The sequence below is a fragment of the Alexandromys fortis genome, unplaced genomic scaffold (assembly GCF_014885135.2).
Source record: "Alexandromys fortis isolate MF-2015 unplaced genomic scaffold, M_Fortis_MF-2015_v1.1 scaffold_25, whole genome shotgun sequence".
Taxonomy (NCBI): domain Eukaryota; kingdom Metazoa; phylum Chordata; class Mammalia; order Rodentia; family Cricetidae; genus Alexandromys; species Alexandromys fortis.
In genome coordinates this window covers 3,832,921-3,850,367 of record NW_026067904.1, presented here as the reverse complement: position 1 = coordinate 3,850,367, position 17,447 = coordinate 3,832,921, and the positions used below count along the sequence as shown (strand labels likewise).

General features: G+C 49.7%; 1 protein-coding gene across 1 annotated transcript in view; it reads right to left on the bottom strand.

Moving 5' to 3' along the window:
* Myo7b (myosin VIIB) overlaps positions 1-17,447 on the bottom strand; it is a 75,954-nt gene that overhangs the window by 41,725 nt on the left and 16,782 nt on the right. The window contains exons 4-12 of the mRNA XM_050135085.1: positions 17,234-17,386; positions 15,612-15,796; positions 12,430-12,551; positions 7,998-8,140; positions 6,193-6,306; positions 4,295-4,448; positions 2,010-2,086; positions 1,005-1,124; positions 698-840 (exon numbers count right to left, since the gene is read on the bottom strand). Of these exons, the coding sequence (XP_049991042.1) occupies positions 698-840; positions 1,005-1,124; positions 2,010-2,086; positions 4,295-4,448; positions 6,193-6,306; positions 7,998-8,140; positions 12,430-12,551; positions 15,612-15,796; positions 17,234-17,386 (1,211 nt within the window). The remainder of the gene's footprint in view (positions 1-697; positions 841-1,004; positions 1,125-2,009; positions 2,087-4,294; positions 4,449-6,192; positions 6,307-7,997; positions 8,141-12,429; positions 12,552-15,611; positions 15,797-17,233; positions 17,387-17,447) is intronic.

Genomic DNA, 17,447 nt, shown 5'->3' with positions numbered 1-17,447 from the left:
TTGACTTCTACTACCACCCTGACCCCGTGTGCTAAGTCACCGTAGATCGGGAAGTGGTTCACGGGGTAAGCAATGCTGGGGTAAGCTGACTCTTGGGGACAGCTTTTAGTTACACAGACTTCTTTGGGCAGTGGGATGTTAAGATGTATGCAGGCTGTATTTGCAGGAAGGCCCAGACTTGCCTGCAGACACCTTGGCATTATAAGCTGGGAGTATGAAGTCCTTGCTCTCAGCCTAGTGGGCAGGGTAAGGTCGGGGAAGGGGGACAGGTACCCTCAAGCTTGGTCAGAATCACTGCTCATCGTGTGTGTGTGTGTGTGTGTGTGTGTGTGTGTGTGTGTGTATGGATGCACTGTGCATGTGTGTGGTGTGCATGGGTGCATTGTGGAAGTGTGCGTATATGTGTGTGTGTGTGTAATCAACCTCAGATATTGGTCCTCGATGCCATCCAACCTAGCTTTTAGAGACTGGGTGTCTACCAATTCAGATAGCCTGGCTAGGCTGTAGGCCACATGAGTCCTTCTGTCTTTACCTTCCCAGCATTGGCATTACACGCATGTGCAGCCACTATGCCCAGCTTTCCCCATGAGCTCTGAAGGAGACTCAAGCCCTCATGGCAAGCATTTGCTGACTGAGCTGTCCTCCTCGCCCTTCATGTTTTATTTTTCAGAAATAATGGAGGCTAAGGTCTTTATACCTATTTTTCTGAAAGTTTTCAAAGCCAAATATGTCCAGGAGACCAATGGCCCTCCGCACACTTCGGGGATCCTCGCCTGGTGGGGTGAAGATTGTAGCATTGATCTTCTTGACAATCCATAGGAAGAGGTGCCCGTAGATGCCCTGGGGATACATGGGGTGAAGCTTTGCTCTCTGAGGCAAAGGAAGAGGCCATTACCCAGAAAGGCTGCATGCAGATTGCTGACACTGGCCTCCCAAGGGATGTTACCCCCAAAGCTGGGACCCGCCCATCCATCTCTGTCCTGCCCTGCCCTGTGGCTTTGTACCTTGACAAAGGCGTCTCTTCGGTCTGCAGCCTGTGCAATGTTCAAGGGCCTGGAGACGTATTCTCCACGGATGGGGATCGTGTGTTTGATCAAGCATTCTCGGAGAGCCTGGAACTGCACCTGGGAAGGGAGCAGGCTGCATCATTTACCTGCGGGGCTACATCATTACCTGCATAGCAGAGCCTGGCTCAGAACTCACACCTGTTCCTAGACCCTCTTGTGACCAAAGACCCCTTGATGGTGGGTAATATTTTGGACCCAAACCAGGGCCGTGGGGGTGGGGGTGTCACAGCCTTGGTCTCTCTCATGAGTGCCTTTGCAATGTTTGTGGAAGACTGCCTGTTGGTGAACCTGAACATGCTGGTCTCCTGGGCCTGGGAAAAAAAGCAAAGGAAGGTTGGAGGGGAGCGAGCCCTCCCCACCATGCAGAGAAGACAAAGATGGCATGAGCCAAGTTTTGAAGCACCTGATATAGTTTGAATGTGCACCCCTGAGTTGGACATATGACCCCCAAATTTATGTGTCAGTGATGTTTGGAAGGGGGACCTTGGGAGGCGACTGGTTTGTGAGGCGTTCTTTTGCTTTCTGGGACTTTCTGTGCTGAGCCACAGACTAACTTGGACCAGAAAAATGCACAAATGATGTGGAATAAGATAAAATGCACATTCTGATGGGCATGGGGCTTGAAGCCCAAGAGGAACCCATAGTGAGTGAGTAGGTGAGAAGTAAAGATGTGGAGTATAGAGCCACTGGAAGGTAGGGGAGGGCACAGAACACAGGAGGAAGACATGTCCACTGAAGTACACGGGTCGTTCACCCTGTCCCCACCCTGGTGCTTACCCCCAGGAGTCCACTGTATGCAGATGGGCTGACAACCTGGGAGAGTGTGGGAAACACACATGGGGAACTGGACAGGGCTATGAGAATTAGGTTTTGGGCTCTGACAGCCGAAGCCCCCAAGGTTTCTCACAAGACTCCGAACTAGCAGATGTGATGATCCAATACCTCTAGCAAGTTCATCGCAAAGGAGAAGGCTGGAGTTTCCATCAAATCAGAGGAATCCAGGTTCTCGAAGACCGCAGCTGCAGAGAGAAGCAGTAGTCTTGAGAGAGGATTCTGATGTGATGCATAGAGGGCCGAGGCAGGCTGTGTCTACACCTTAGCAAGCACTGTACTACAGAGTAAACCACCTCTCCCGGAACCTCTCCTGGGAGGCTAAATGTTCCCACTAACCACAGCCATTAGCAACTTAGCTGAACCTGTGAAACAGTCTATGGTCCCTTTTGTCTGGCTGGTTAGGACCCTGGGACAATGCGGGGAGACTGAGCAGACACTGGCTCTTGGGAGCCTGAGTGGGATCTGTTATGAGAGAAGACAGGCTGCCAGCTTCCATGGCTTCACTCTGCTGTCCTTAGTAGCCCAGGCATGTGTGTATTTGTGAAGTCAGGTGATGTAGTAGCGGAGTGCCACCCGGAAGCAGCAGTCTCTTGACTACTTCTCTGCTTCCAGTTCCTTCTCTTTGAAGGAATGGCTGCCTATCAGATACTGAGGGTGTTTAGTCTATAAAATCTATGAGAACATCATGGCTGAGTGCCTGCCTACTGTGCATAAGAATCTGGGTTCAATAGCAAGCATCACAGAGCACACACACACATGCACACGCACATACAAACACACACACACACACACACACACACACACCTCCTCAGTGCCATATGGGGACAGAATGTAGGCAATAAAAAGGTAATTAAAAAGCAAAAAAAAATTGTCTTTCATAAAACTTAGAGTGGGGTGTTATGTGTGTGTGTACCTGTCCATGTATGTGCACATATGTGTGATCAGAGGTCAACAAGTGGCTTCCTCGATCATTTTCCACCTTATATTTTGTGTTTATGTGGTACATGCACATGTGTGTAATGTATATGTATGTGTACATCATTCACACATGTAGTGTGCGTGCATTAATGTGTGGATATAGGTGCATTTACACATGCATATATGTAAGTATGAAGGCCAGACATCAATGTTGGATATCTTTAGTATTGCTGGCCAGCTTATATTTTTGGGATGGTGTCTACCACTGAATCCAGGGCTCATCATTTGATTTGGTTGGCTGGCCAGTGAGCTCTAGGGACCCGCCTGTCATAGCCACCACCCTCTCACCGTCACTGGTGTTACAAACACACACAATGTTTTTGAGACAGGGTCGCGCTCACCCAGTTTAGCTAAACTGACTGGTTAGTGAGCCTTGGGAATCCTTCTGTCTCAGCCTCCCCAGCACTGGGATCAAGGACTTTTGTGTGGGTTCCAGAGATTCAAATTCAATCCCTCAAGCTTGTGTGACAAACATATGGGGTATGATTAAAACTCAAACCCCAGTCCTGAGTTTTACTGTGTCTAGATTTCATGTTGGCATGAGCTCTCTATCTGGTCTGAACCAGGCAATCTTCCCACCACCGTGTCCACCTCCACATGCCATGCCTGCCTTTCTTTTTCATCCTTCCTATTTGTTTCCAGCTGCATGCTGAATTTGTGTCTGAAAAACTATTAGAAAGAGTTATTACTGACCTAGATTATCAGCATTTTCCTCTGGAGAGAACTGTCAGTCATGGCCAGTGTCTCAGGATGCCATGGGCCAGTACCATTTAACCCTCCTAGTGCTTTGACTTCTTACAGGTTGGTTGTGTGGGTTCACAAGTGGCTTCATATACTTTAGTTCACCCTGGCCATGAGTGGGTAACTCTCTGGGGTTCCTGCTAACCATGGAGTGACTGACCTGATTCTTTTAAACGATCTTTTGTGTGGGTATGTGTGCATCTGTGGAGGCTGGAGGTTGATGCTGAAGGTCTTCCTTAATCATTTTTCATTTTACAGGGAATCTCTCCCTGTACTAGAGCTCACTGTTCAGCTAGACTGGCCTGTCAGTGAGGTCCAGGACCTTCCTGCCTCTGCCTCCCTCCCACTGGGATTGCAGGCACATGCCACCATGCCTGGCTTTTTACATGGGTCTTGAGGATCCAAACTCAGGTCCTATGCTTGCATGTCAGCAGCCTCACTGAGAGATGTCTGCTCGGCCCAGGACCTGATTCTTTCCCTGTTGGGGCCCATGTGTTCACGTCTGCTCCTCAGACCTGGGGGACTGCAAAATCATAGCCACATTTTTAGGATGTATTTTTCCAAGACTGGGTTAAATTGCATGGTCCTTCTGGCACAAAGACCCAGAGACTTCCTGCTGTCCTATCCCTCCCCTTTTCTCCCCAGGGGTGTTAGCAAGACAAGAGCAACATTACCCATAAACCCCACATTCCCCAGGTGAAGGATGGCTGCCAACAGCTTGCTGATGTCCCAGTTCTCAGAGTCTGAGAAGTGGAGGATCTTCATGGCCGAGCGAACATGCGCGTAGTCCTTGGCATCGCTGAGCCCCTCGTAGGATGTGCAGTTCCCCTACGGGAACAGGACACTTCAGCTGACAGAGCCACCCCAGATCTCACCTCCCCCAGCTAGGAGCTGGGAAGGACAAGACGGCTTAGGAAAGTTTCTCCAAAAAGTCAACTTATAAGCCCTGGGTGGACTCCGAAGGGCAACATCCATGTAACCAAACTTAGCAAAATCAATCAACCAACCAACCAATCAATCAATGAGTTCCCAGAGGCAAGACCACACAGAGGTTCTCTAAGATGTGTGTGCCCCTTCATTTGGCTTTTAGACTGTTTAAATAATAGACCCTAAGAAACAGGAATTTTATCTGGGAGACAAAAAAGGCCAGTGCCAGCCAGAAGATGTGTCACACGGCTCTGACAGTTGCCAGGCCACCTCTTATGAGGACTGGAGCTGAGACAAGGCTGCTTAGTTATCCATAGCTCTTGCCTTCCATTTAAAGCTAGATTTCATGTCAGGACCCCACATACAGACCAGCCTGGAGGACATTTGACTGTGTGCCTCTTCTGGGTGTAGCCACATTGAAGAGATCTTTCTCTGCCCTGTGCCTGATCTCTTGTCTGCTTTGTTAGTCTATTGAGGAGAGGTGGCTGAGCCCAGCTTGTTAGAGCTGCCAGGGCCCAGACTCTGACCCCGACAGCTCTACTGGCACCACAGCTAAGGCACATGGAGGCATTGCAGGCTGCAGTGGGTGACCATGAGTGAGTCCCTTCTCTGGGCTTCTATTCATCATCCAGCCATCTTGAGCCTGGCCTGTCTCTAGGGCATCTAGTGGGCTCTTTCCCTTAGGAAGCACTTCTCAACTCTGACCACATAGCAGGGCCTGTGCTCCTTGCTAGGAGTTACGAACCAATTACCCATAGTTCTTCACAGCTGTTGTAGATCTAAGAGAGCAGGCAAGAGACCAAAGACCTGCCATGGGCTCTTACCAATGCTAAAACCACAGAAGCTAAGCCTGGCCCTACTGGGAAGTAGAGAAAGTTTCCCTGCAGAAGGTGTCTGAGCTGGGCTTCTCACAGGGCAGAGGTTGATGGGACAGAGTTGGGAGGTGAGATCCAAAGGCTGTTGCAAGGAGGGTCAGATCTTAGAGAAGTGTGAGGTTGTGCCAAGGGTCTCAAATTTATAGTAACTATTGATTATCAGAGAGGTTTGCGTGGTGAGACCTACTTAGCTGTGCATAGAAGATAGAGTAGAGGTCAAATCTGGTCACCGGGACACCCCAAAACACAACTCCTGCCATGTTCTAGGCAAGGACTGACTAAGACTTTGAAGTATTGACCACTACCTCAAAGTCAAAGGGGTAAGAGAAGAAAGTGATCCAAGGGGTAGAACTTGTCACCCACAGCTGCTTGAATCTTACTGTCCTGGAAATCAGGGATCAGAGAGAGCTCAGTTCATGTTCTGAGAGCTTGTAGTCTAGGTGAACCTACAGGGAAGGGATGAATATTCTATGTATAACCATCTATCACCTACTGTTCTGGGAACCTCTTGTAGGCCTGGAGGGCTTCAGAAGTAGAAGGGGTGTGTGGGAAAGGACCAGAGCCTTAGCTTGGAATTCCAGGAGTACACAGAGTGGAAGAGAAATAGGACTTGGGCCACTAAGGTGGTCACAAAATTGCTTCCAAACAGGAGGGAAGGGGACCAGGCACTCACCTCAGGGCCCAACTAGAAGAGAAGCACCTCTGCAGTCAAGACTGAGGTTTGAACATGTGCTAACCCTTTCCTTTGGGAAGAGGAATTGGGAGCTCACCATGGTTAGGTAGTGGTAGTCAGAGGGCATGCCCAGCCCCAGCAGTTTCTTCTCCTCCGGGCTCATCCCCATAAGCATGCAGTAGAAAATGTGGTAGTTACGTTCCTCCGCAGCCTAGGAGAAAGGACATCAGGAGGGACGCGTGAGCAAGTCCCACAGAACGTCTCCAATTTCAGCTTAAAGAACTCCCAGCCACGTGTGGCTCTGCCATTTATGCAGGACCAGTCTAAACCCCTTGGTCACCTGAGTTCTAAGCAGCAGAAGATTCTGGATACCATCTGAGGATCCAAGAGTCTAGCCTGGCCTTAGATTCATCTTGACCTCACTTCCTAGCCCAGAAGGCTGTCCAAGGCTCTGCAATTCAGCGTTTCCTGGGATCTGTAGTCACTCTGTGACTACATGGCCCGTGGCCATGAGCTTGTGTAGATGTGCAGTTTGTTTGTTTGCTTTTTTGTTTGTTTAGGTTTTTTTTTTGAGACAGGGTTCCTCTGTATAACAGCTCTTCTCTGGCTATCTTGGAACTTGCTCTGTAGATCAGGCTGGCCTCAAACTCACAGATCTGCCTGCCTCTGCCTCATGAGTGCTGGGGTTAAAGGCATGCGGCACCACCACCTGGGTAGCTATGAGGTTTGTACATGCTATTTATAACCATAACCTCACTGTGAAAATCCAGACTCTCATCTGTGTGTGGTATCATGAAATAAGTTTTCTTTCTACTTTGCTTCTCCCCTTCCTCAAATCTCCACAGGAGCACTTCAGGGCTAGTGTTTCTTCTAGACCTTAAATTCATTTATGAAATTTGCTTATATAATATATCTATATATAGTTCTGTTTGTGTAAGAGTGTGTGTTCTTGTGTGTGCAGGTATGCATGTACTAACATGAATATGGAGGCCAGAGGACAATCTTAGATGCAGTTACTTGGGAGTCTGTCTTGTATTTTTGAGACAGGGTCTCTTACTGGCCTAGAACCAGGAAGGCAGGCCAGGCTGGCTGTCCAGCAAACTCCCGCGATCTTCCTGTCTCTGACCCCAGTCCTGGTCACATGGTCTATTCTGTTATCCAGCTCCCTCTGCCACAGTTTCCAAAGCACCTTGTCGTAGATTTGTTCAAGCCAGGCCTCAGTTAATTCAAATGAAGGTGAGGCTTGGTAGGCACCAAAGAATGAAGAAAAGAGGATGAGAAGTTCAAAGTTGTTCCTGCACCTACACAGCAAGTTAAAAGAAAGGAAGGAAGAAGGAAGGAAGGAAGGAAGGAAGGAAGGAAGGAAGGAAGGAAGGGAGGGAGGGAGTGAAACAGAAAGGCAGAAAGATATGTTGGAGCTTAGAGAGGTGGCTCAGTTGGTAAAACATTTGCCATGCAAGTGCAAGAACATGAGCTCAAGTCCCCACTACTCATGCAAAGCTGACTGTGGTGGGGTACATCTGCAATGCTAGTGCTGGGGAGTCAGACACAGGATCCCTGGGCATACTGAGCAGCTAGTTTTATTGAATCCGTGAGCTTGAATTTACTGAGTGACCTGTATCCAAAAATAAGGTGGCAATTGATAGAGGAAGACATCCAAGATCAGCAGTCCGGCCACCACACAAATGTGCACAAACATGTGTATCTGCACACACACAAACATGTGTACATGCATACACCACATATGCATATGTGCAAGTTCTATGGGCAAGAAATTCAAACCTGAGAAAATGCAATTGTTCTCTTTGCAACAATATTGAGAAGCACGTGGAATCCGGGAGGTGACAGAGGCTGGTGGAGCATGACAGTGAAGAAGCCCCGCCCCCTGGGGTGGAGTCTCACCTGCCGACAGACTCTGGACTTCTCCAGAAGAAAGTGCTCAATGCTGGCACCCTCGATCACCCCGCTGGGGTTGAAGTGGATGTCAATGTACTTTCCGAAGCGGCTGGAGTTGTCGTTGCGGATGGTCTTGGCATTGCCAAAGGCTGCGGGTGGAAGGGACAGAAAGGAGACCATTTCCATTTAGGGAGTCGTCTGGGTCTCAGAGGAGGCGGAGGGGAGGTCTGGAGTCTAGGGTTCAAGGATCAACAGTAAGGTGGTTGTCCTTTGGGGGAAGAAGTTTATTATTAGACAGAGAGACAGACAGCGTGAGTCCAACACTGCCGCGTGTCTGAAGCCTTGAGGAGAGCTCAGGCCCCCATGGCAGAGGAAGGGGAGGTTTCCTGCCGCATAGTTGAGGAGTGGGCTGCGTTTGAGGAAAGAGTGGGGGTGTGGGGTAAGAGAAGAGGAGCACACCCAGTTGGAGTGTTGCGCTCAGCACACCATTAGACTCCCTGGAGTCTACTGGCCTTGGACTGTAAACTCCCTTTGGAAAGTGAAAACAGCACCTGTCTGTCATTCTAGAATCTAGGCACCTGGGGAGTCAGTTAGGGAGTTAGAATTCACAGCCGGACCTCTGGTAGGGGCCTTGGTACTTCTTTTCAGCAGCGTGAGAAAGAAGCTGCTTTAGGTGAGCGTGGCTTGTAAGCCCATAGTCTAAAATCTGACAGTAGAAACCTTGCGGGTGAAGGTTGAGGAAGGCTGTCCAGGTAGGCAAAGGGCAGTACAGGAAGGCTAGCTGGTCAGAAGTCAGGAGGCTCTTACAGAGTAGGAATCTGGCCTGAGTGTAGACCCAAGGGAAGAGCTAAGAAGGCTAGCCCAGACAGGGCGGGGGAGGTGGCTAACAGCTATGGATGCTAGGCTCAGAATTTGAGGCTGCTTCCTTCAAGTGCCTGTAGGGGCAGGGAGACTTCTGGGGCCAACACAGCAGCTGTGCTACCTTTTCCTTTTCTTTCTTTCTTTCTTTCTTTCTTTCTTTCTTTCTTTCTTTCTTTCTTTCTTTCTTTCTTCCTTCCTCCCTCCCTCCCTCCCTCCCTCCCTCCCTCCCTCTTTCTTTCTTTCTTTCTTTCTTTCTTTCTTTCTTTCTTTGTTTGTTTCTCTCTCCCCTCCCTCTCTCCTTCCCTTCCTTCCTTCCTTTCTTTTTTTTTTTTCAAGACAGAGTTTTCTGTGTATCTCTGGCTGTTCTGGAACTCACTCTGTAGACCAGGCTGGCCTTGAACTCACAGAGACTCACCTGTGTCTGCCTCCCTGAGTACCGGGATTAAACGTGTATGCCACCATTGCCTGGCTCAGGTGTGCTTCTTAAGTGGGCAGCCAAAAATAACATATACATATGAGCAACACTAAATAGACTTAGCATGTGTATTCACACACACACACAAACACCACATACACACTGAAGAAGATGAGGCTCACAATCATCTGTACTCCAGCTCCAGGGTATCTGACCCCCCTTCTGGTCTCTGCAGGCCCTTCATGAATGTGGTACACAGGCAAATATGTAGGCAAACCATTCATACACATAAAATAAAAACTAAAAATATAAATAAAATATAAGAATAATTATAGAAGAAGAGGCCGTGAATTTAAACAGGAAGGGTTGTTGTGTCCAGCAACTACCAAACCTGAGGCCAAGGTAACAAATGTCTGGGCCACCTCTATCAGGAACTACACCCAAGGGTGGGGCCCTAGCACCTAATGCAACTCTTCTAAGGGGAAGTTTGTTAAAATTCATTTAAAGAGGTCATGAATAAAGTTGGGGGACACAAGAGGAGTGGAGGATGGAGAGGGGAAGGGTGGAAATGTTGTAAATACTGTATTCCTGAAGAAATTATCAGAAATCAAGCAAACAAGAAGGAAGGAAGATGACTCAGGTGACAAGGTAGAGGTGGGGAAAGATATCATGAGCTCATTTGGGAGTGACAACGAATGATTGGCTCCGCCCCAGAGAAGCTGGCTGTAGAAGGAAGTATGTAGGTTGTAGCATGGACCCAAAGAAACTTTGGTAGAGCTATTACGGCCAGCTTCTCACAGGATCAAAATGAAGTCACTCATGTCAAACATTTAGTAACAGCAGTAACAACCAAGTGGGACTACTGGGAGGGCTCTCATGCGTGTTCGCCTGTGATGGGCAGGCAGACACAGGGGGATTTGGGACTTGCTGGCCTGGCAGTCTAGCCCATCAGAGAGCTTCAGCTTCAGTGAGAGACTCTGGATCAGAAATCGAGGTGGCGGTTGCAGGGGTGGCTCAGCAGTTCAGAGCACTTGCTTGTTCTGCTCCTGCAGAGAACGGAGCTTGGTTTCCAGCACCCACGTTTGGTGGCTCACAAATGCCTGCAACTCTGGCTATGAGGTATTTGACATCTTTTCTGGACTCTTCAGACATCCACACCCACATTTAGAAGCACCACACACTCACACACACATACACACACACACACATGTGCACACACAGGTGTTTATAACACACACATGTGTTTATTCCACACACACATACACACAACTCCACCCAATTTGTTTTTAAATACAGGCAGGCCTCAAGGTCACATCCCAACTCTAAACTCCTTGTGGGCCAGCAAGATGGCTCAGCAGGTGAAGGTGCCTGCAACCAAGCCTGATGACCCGAGTTCTATCTGAGGGATTCACTCAGTGGAAAGAAAAAGAACAACACTTTCAGGTTGTCCCTTGACTTCCACAAGTGTGCTACGGCCTCTGCATGTGCACACATACATGTGCCCTGTGAGCATGAGGACCTGAATTTGAGCCCCCAGAACTCTCGTGAAAACTGGGCAGAATGGTACATGCCTATACTCTCACCGATGGTGAAATGGAAGGCAGTCTCTGGACTGGTGGCGTTCCAAGCCCGTGTCTCAAACAAAAGATGGAATGCACCTAAGGTTGGCTTCTAACCTTCATGTGTTTAACATACATGCGCACATCTGCACACACATGTTCATCCCTCCAGATGATTAGAAAAAGTAAAAATGGGGGAGAAAACAGGGGAAGAGAAAGATAAATTGTGTCCAGCAGCGACCAGACCTGGGGCCAATGTAACAGGTGTATGGGCCACCTCTACAAGGGACTACACTCGGTGGTGGGGCACTGGGACCTAACACAACTCTTCTAAGGGGAAGTTTGATCCAGAGCCTGTCTTTAGGTTGGTCTTTTGAGCTCCCTATAAAATGCGACTTCAGGGCCTCTCGCTGTGAAAAATGGTGTCTGTGGGGCATTAGCCCCGATGCAACCAAAGCATCCAGCTTGACCTCCTCATTGTCCAATCCTGATTCCTCTCTTCTCTTCCCAAACTATCCAGTCAGCAGCTGAGCCTGAATCCTTGCTCTGCCTACTCCTGCTTCTTCCTCTTTGTCTTCTCTAGGGTTCCCTGTTGCAGCCTTAATGGTAAATAATCCAGAAGCATCTTCTTAGGGACCCAGAAACACACACAGACATTTCTCAAACTGGCTTGGTCTTGGGACCCCATTTAAAAAGGAATACTATACCGCCTCAACGTAAGGGGAGGAGCTCGGTTCCACCTCAACTCAATGTGCCATGCTTTGTAGAAGCCCACGGGAGGCCTGCCCCTTTCTGAATGGAGACGGAGAAAGTGCAGATGGGTAGGGAGATAAATGGGAAAGGGGAGAAAATGGGAGGAGAGGAAGGAGGGGAAACTGGTTGATATGTAAAATAAATGAAAAAATGTTATTTAAATTAAAAAATAAATATGCATTATACTGCACACACACATACACACACAGACACAAAGGAATACTATATTTTTCCCTTTGAGGGTAGTATGTGCGTGTGTGTGTGTGTGTGTGTGTGTGTGTGTGTGTGTGCAGTATGGCAGAGATCAACCTCAGGTGTCATTCTTCATCCACCTTGTGTTTTTGAGAAAGGCTCTCTCCCTGGGATCTGGGATCTAGGCTCGCCCGATAGGCTGGGCTGGCCGGCATTTGAGCCCCAGGGATCTGCCTGTCTCTGCTTCTCCTATGCTGGGATTACAAGTGCCACTGTGTCTGGTTTTGACGTGGTGCTGAGGATTGGATTTAGGATCTCATGCTTATATGACAAGCATTTTCCCAGCTAAGTCATCTCTCTACAGTCTCTCCTTTTCGTTTTTAACTGAGATAGGGTTTTGTTATGTAGCCCAGGCCTTAAATTCAAGGTCCTCATGTCTTGGCCTCTCCAGAGCAAGGGTTATAGATACATGCTTCTGACTGAAATCTCTGTACATCTGGTGGCAAATGCTCATCATGGAAGTTTAGAGCAACCACCTGTCCCCTTTGTGCTGCCTGGGGACCATACAACACTGTCACCCACCCTGGCTTGAAGGCCACGGTGGCTATTACATGTGGGGAGGGCTGTTCCTGTCCAAGTCCTCAGGATCAAAGCTCACCTTCCAGGATGGGGTTGGCCTCCAGGACCTGCTGCTCAATCCACGAATGCTGGCCGCTGACTGTAGCCAGGAACTGAAGGATGAGCTTGGTCGTCTCAGTCTTCCCGGCCCCAGACTCGCCACTGCCAGAGAATGCAGGGAAATTTAGCCTCACACAGAGACTTACCACCACCTAGTGCCTCTTCACTCTCTAGAAAATATTGCCCCCATCCCTCAGGCCCGTATCTAGCCCATGCTGACAGGGACACATTTGCCCATGAAGAAATCCAATATTCCATTTGCCCTGAAGTCCCCTGGGCATCTCAGACTACCTATGATGCAGGCATGCCCGACCTGTGGCTTGTGGGCCACCTGCACTCCAGGATGACTCTGATGTCGCTCAATACGGTTGTGGAAGACAATGTCCCCAAGTGGAGCACCCCTGGGAGAAGCCAGTGCATTGTCATTTCTTCCCTGCTAGGCTGGAAGACTCTTGGCACACTGGGACCTGGGTTATTCCAGGGCTGCCTTGCAGAACAAGCAAGGTGACTCAGTATCTTTCGGATGGCAGTGTGGCTCCTGGGCAGCGGCATCTGTCACCCGGACAGACATCCAGACTCCCGGGTTCCATCAGCAAGGAGCTCTGTGTGATGGTTGGCATTGGTTGCCAACTTGACAGGCTCTGGAATCGCCACGGAGACAAGCCTCTGGGCGTGTCAGGGAGCACTTATCTGGAATGGTTGCTTGAAGTGGGAAAACCTACCCTACACATGGTTAGCATCTTCCCATGGACTGGGGTCCTGGGCTGAATAAAAAGGGACAATCAAGCTGAGCACCAGCGTTCATCTCGCTCTGCTCCCTGACCGAGATGCCACCTGACCAGCTGCCTCCCTCCCTTGCCTTGGTGCCTTCTCCACCGTGACGAAACTGTGAGTGCTTTTGTCCTTCATTGCTTTGTTAGGTGTCTTGTTGCGTCTGGCGCTGGCTCCTATGGCAGGACTCGTGGGACTTGCTCACTGTCCTGGAGAGCCAGCTTTGATGCCAATATCCAGTGTTGCTTAAACAAAATGTTGTGCCTACAGTCCCGGCACTTAAGGAACCAGGGGTAAGAGGATCAGAAATTCAAAGCCATCCTCAGCTACACAGAAAATTTAAGGTTAGCCTGAGCTACTTAAGATCCTGTCTCTGAGAAACAAATACAAAAAAAAAAAGTGGAGGAAGCTCACCAAGCTTAACATATGAGAGAAGCCAGGTGACAGAGAAGGCCTGGAAGCCCTTCTTACCTATGCTGTACACAGCAAAGCACATGTATGTGCACAGCAGAGCACATGTGTGTGCACAGCAGAGCACATGTATGTGCACAGCAGAGCACATGTGTGCACAGCAGAGCACATGTGTGCACACAGCAGAGCACATGTGTACACAGCAGAGCACATGTGTGCACAGCAGAGCACATGTATGTACAGCAGAGCTCATGTGTGCACAGCAGAGCACATGTGTGCACAGCAGAGCTCATGTGTGTGCACAGCAGAGCTCATGTGTGCACAGCAGAGCACATGTGTGTGCACAGCAGAGCACATGTGTGCACACAGCAGAGCACATGTGTGCACAGCAGAGCACATGTGTGCACAGCAGAGCACATGTGTGCACAGCAGAGCTCATGTGTGTGCACAGCAGAGCACATGTGTGTGCACAGCAGAGCATATGTGTGCACAGCAGAGCACATGTGTGCACACAGCAGAGCACATGTGTGCACAGCAGAGCACATGTGTGCACAGCAGAGCACATGTGTGCACAGCAGAGCTCATGTGTGTGCACAGCAGAGCACATGTGTGTGCACAGCAGAGCTCATGTGTGCACAGCAGAGCACATGTGTGCACACAGCAGAGCACATGTGTGCACAGCAGAGCTCATGTGTGTGCACAGCAGAGCACATGTGTGTGCACAGCAGAGCTCATGTGTGCACAGCAGAGCTCATGTGTGTGCACAGCAGAGCTCATGTGTGTGCACAGCAGAGCTCATGTGTGTGCACAGCAGAGCACACATGAGAAAAGCTCACGTTACTACAGGGAGAGGGGCGGGGCTATGTAAACGACCTACAAAGGGTTCTGTGGCTGGTGGCTGGGCTTTTAGAGAAGATGATTTCCTCCAGCTCAGTAGCCCACTCCCACTCTCGGGAGCGTATTTCCTTTCTTTAAAATGATATCTATTTCTAAGCATGTAGCCTGGGACCCAAGAGCTGAGAAACTTCAGCAGGTGTTCCTGGGGCTTAGATCCACGCCTGTAACATCACCGGGGAAGAATATCGACCTCCCCAGTTAGGGCTTGGGTGACTTGGAAGCATAAAATGCACCTATGCTAGGATGCTGTCCTGGTGTCCCTACTCAGAGAGGCAGCCTCCCGGTCATGTTCCCCTTCAACGCTCTTACCACCTGCATCCAAACGTGCTACTGCCACCTGCCAGGCCACTGCTCTGTGACTATGAGCCCTCAGGCAGAAGTTGACATCTCTTTTACCTGCTGTTATTTCCTGTGTTAGGACAGGGAGGGCCAATACAATCTTTTTGTTCAATATTTACTTTTCTTTTCATGTAACCCAGGCTGGTCTAAATGTTGCTATATACCCAAGGATGAACTTGAATTTCTGATCCTCCTGCCCCCACCTTCTGAATGCTGAGATTACAGGGGTGCACAACTACACCTGGTTCATGCGGTGGTGTGGACAGAACTCTTTGCTTTAGCATGCTAGGCAAACATGCTAGCAGCTTAGCTACGTCTCTAGCCTGGGGCACAAAAAGATTTTAAATGAATAAATAAAAAAACTCATGAATAAGTGAGTGGTGATTACAAAGCCAAGTTAAGGACTCTGGGATCAAAACCTTACTCTGACTCTGTTTCCATTCACAGTCTCTTCTCTCAGCAGGAGGGTCTGTGCACAGGAAGGTCAGTCTGGGACAGGCAGGGAAGCAGAGGGACATATGTTCCTACTAGCCCCTAGAGACCTCAGACAAGAACATATCCTCAGGGTATAGGAAACATGTCCTTAGTATGGGGAGGAATATGTCCATAGGTGTGGGGGACATGTCATTGGGAGCAGGGCAGCAGGTTAAGAGAGGCCCTGGGAGAGCCTCAGGGAGAGGGGTGTGCCTTTCTTTCCGAGGCCCACCAGGCCCTGGAGGTAGCAGGGATGGGGCCTGAGCTCACCTGATGATGCAACACTGATCCCTCTTGTTCTTCTTCATGTTGAAGTAGCAGCTGTTGGCAATGGCAAAGACGTGGGGCGGCAGCTCGCCCATGTGGTGGCTGTAGTAGAGTTGTACCTGCTCCAGGGTGTACAGGGGCAGCATCTGGAATGGGTTCACAGCTACCAGGATGGAGCCTGTGTAGGTCTGGGGAAGGAAGTAGGTAGTTAGCCCCTGCCGATCCTAGGAACTTCTGGCTTCTTCCTCTGGGAACATGGAGTAGCTACTAGGACGGTGAGATTCTGGGGGCTTGCTGCCAGTAACTATAGATTGTAGCACGCTATCTAGTTTTAGAAAAGGCTCAATCAAAATGGGTTGAGTGTATAGATGAGTTTTTAGCTGTTTCTTTTAGAGATCTCCATGATGGCTGGGTGACATCTGCTACCCCGACTGACCCAATCACATGTTCTACGTATTTTTAGCCCAGGATACAGCCTGCTCTTGAATACCCTACCCCCACTCAGCACAGCTGCATCTGTGGAGGTGAGACCAGAGAGTCCCACAATAGGCCACTGGATTATTCTTCTGAGGACCTGTGACGGACTCCTGAAGGAATACGGAGGAGGCAGCGCTCCAAACGTGCAGTCCTAGTAGCTTTGACATGCTGGGGACCAGAGAAGAAGCACACTGCTCCAGCAACCCTCCCTGAAGTTTGCCCTCTCCTCTAAGCCCTCTCTTTGCTCGTGTTCCCCAGCTTACTCCCAGGCTAGCCAGACTGCCTGCTCAGGCCACGAGGAATGAGTCCCAGGCAGTGACTCTCCGGATCACATCCACTTGAACAGAGCCCTGAGCACCCCAAGAGACACTGATGCCAAGCCTAAACTCCATCTCGGACTTCTGGAGAAGTGAGATGAGAGTTGGGTCCAGCCTCCATCCACTGCCTTGTTTGAAAAGAGGACCCTCATCTGTCCATACGTTCCCCTCACCCTGCGGAAGGGATTCTGGATTTGGACTGTCACAAGATTCTGTTCCAAGTGGGTAAGGGTCTTCTGTTGATGACACTGTCTCTGCAACATGTCTGACAGGGACTAAAGGCTATGCCCACCCTGCCACCCTCCAGTGTCCACCCGGCCTGTCTGACCAGGGCTGCTGGGCACAGAAAGAGAAGAACAGACTCAGTGGGCACTTATGGAAGGGGCATCACTTATTGGACATCTACTGTGTGCCTGGCACTGTGCTATCTCTTTGCACTAGCCTCCCAGCCCTCAGGGTATGGTGTTCCCAGTTTTACTGTTTTGTTTTTTTTTTAAATAGTCTCCTGTATCCCAGTCTACATGAGTCTCAAACTCACGTAGCTGAAGATGACCTAGAATTTCTAATCCTCCTGCCAACACCTCCTAGTAGAGATTACAGGTGTACACAACTATACCCAGGTTGTGTGTTGGGAATCGAACCCAGGGCTTCATACATTTTAGGTGAGCACCAACCGAGGTAGCTCTCTAGCCTTGCTCCTGTTTCTTTGGGTTGGTAGCAGAGACTGAAGAACCCAAGCACACAAACATCTCACCGAGTAAGGAAGGAGAGCCGTGCCAAGCTCCGACCCCCTCCCCCAGCTTCCCTGAGGACACGGCACAGTGAACTCACGTAGATCTTGTGCTGCTGGTAGCGGACCAGGAGGTTGTGTACCACACCTGCCTCGTTTAGGTCACCTAGGCGGATCATGTCATCTACTCCTTGGGCTGAGTTGGGGTGCATGGGGCTGAGGGTGTTGAGGTCCGCGGCAGAGATCCAGTGTTCCTGTAATGACAGGCACAAACTCTCCGCAAAGGTGAGCCCTCTAAACCCTCTCTCTCTCCTC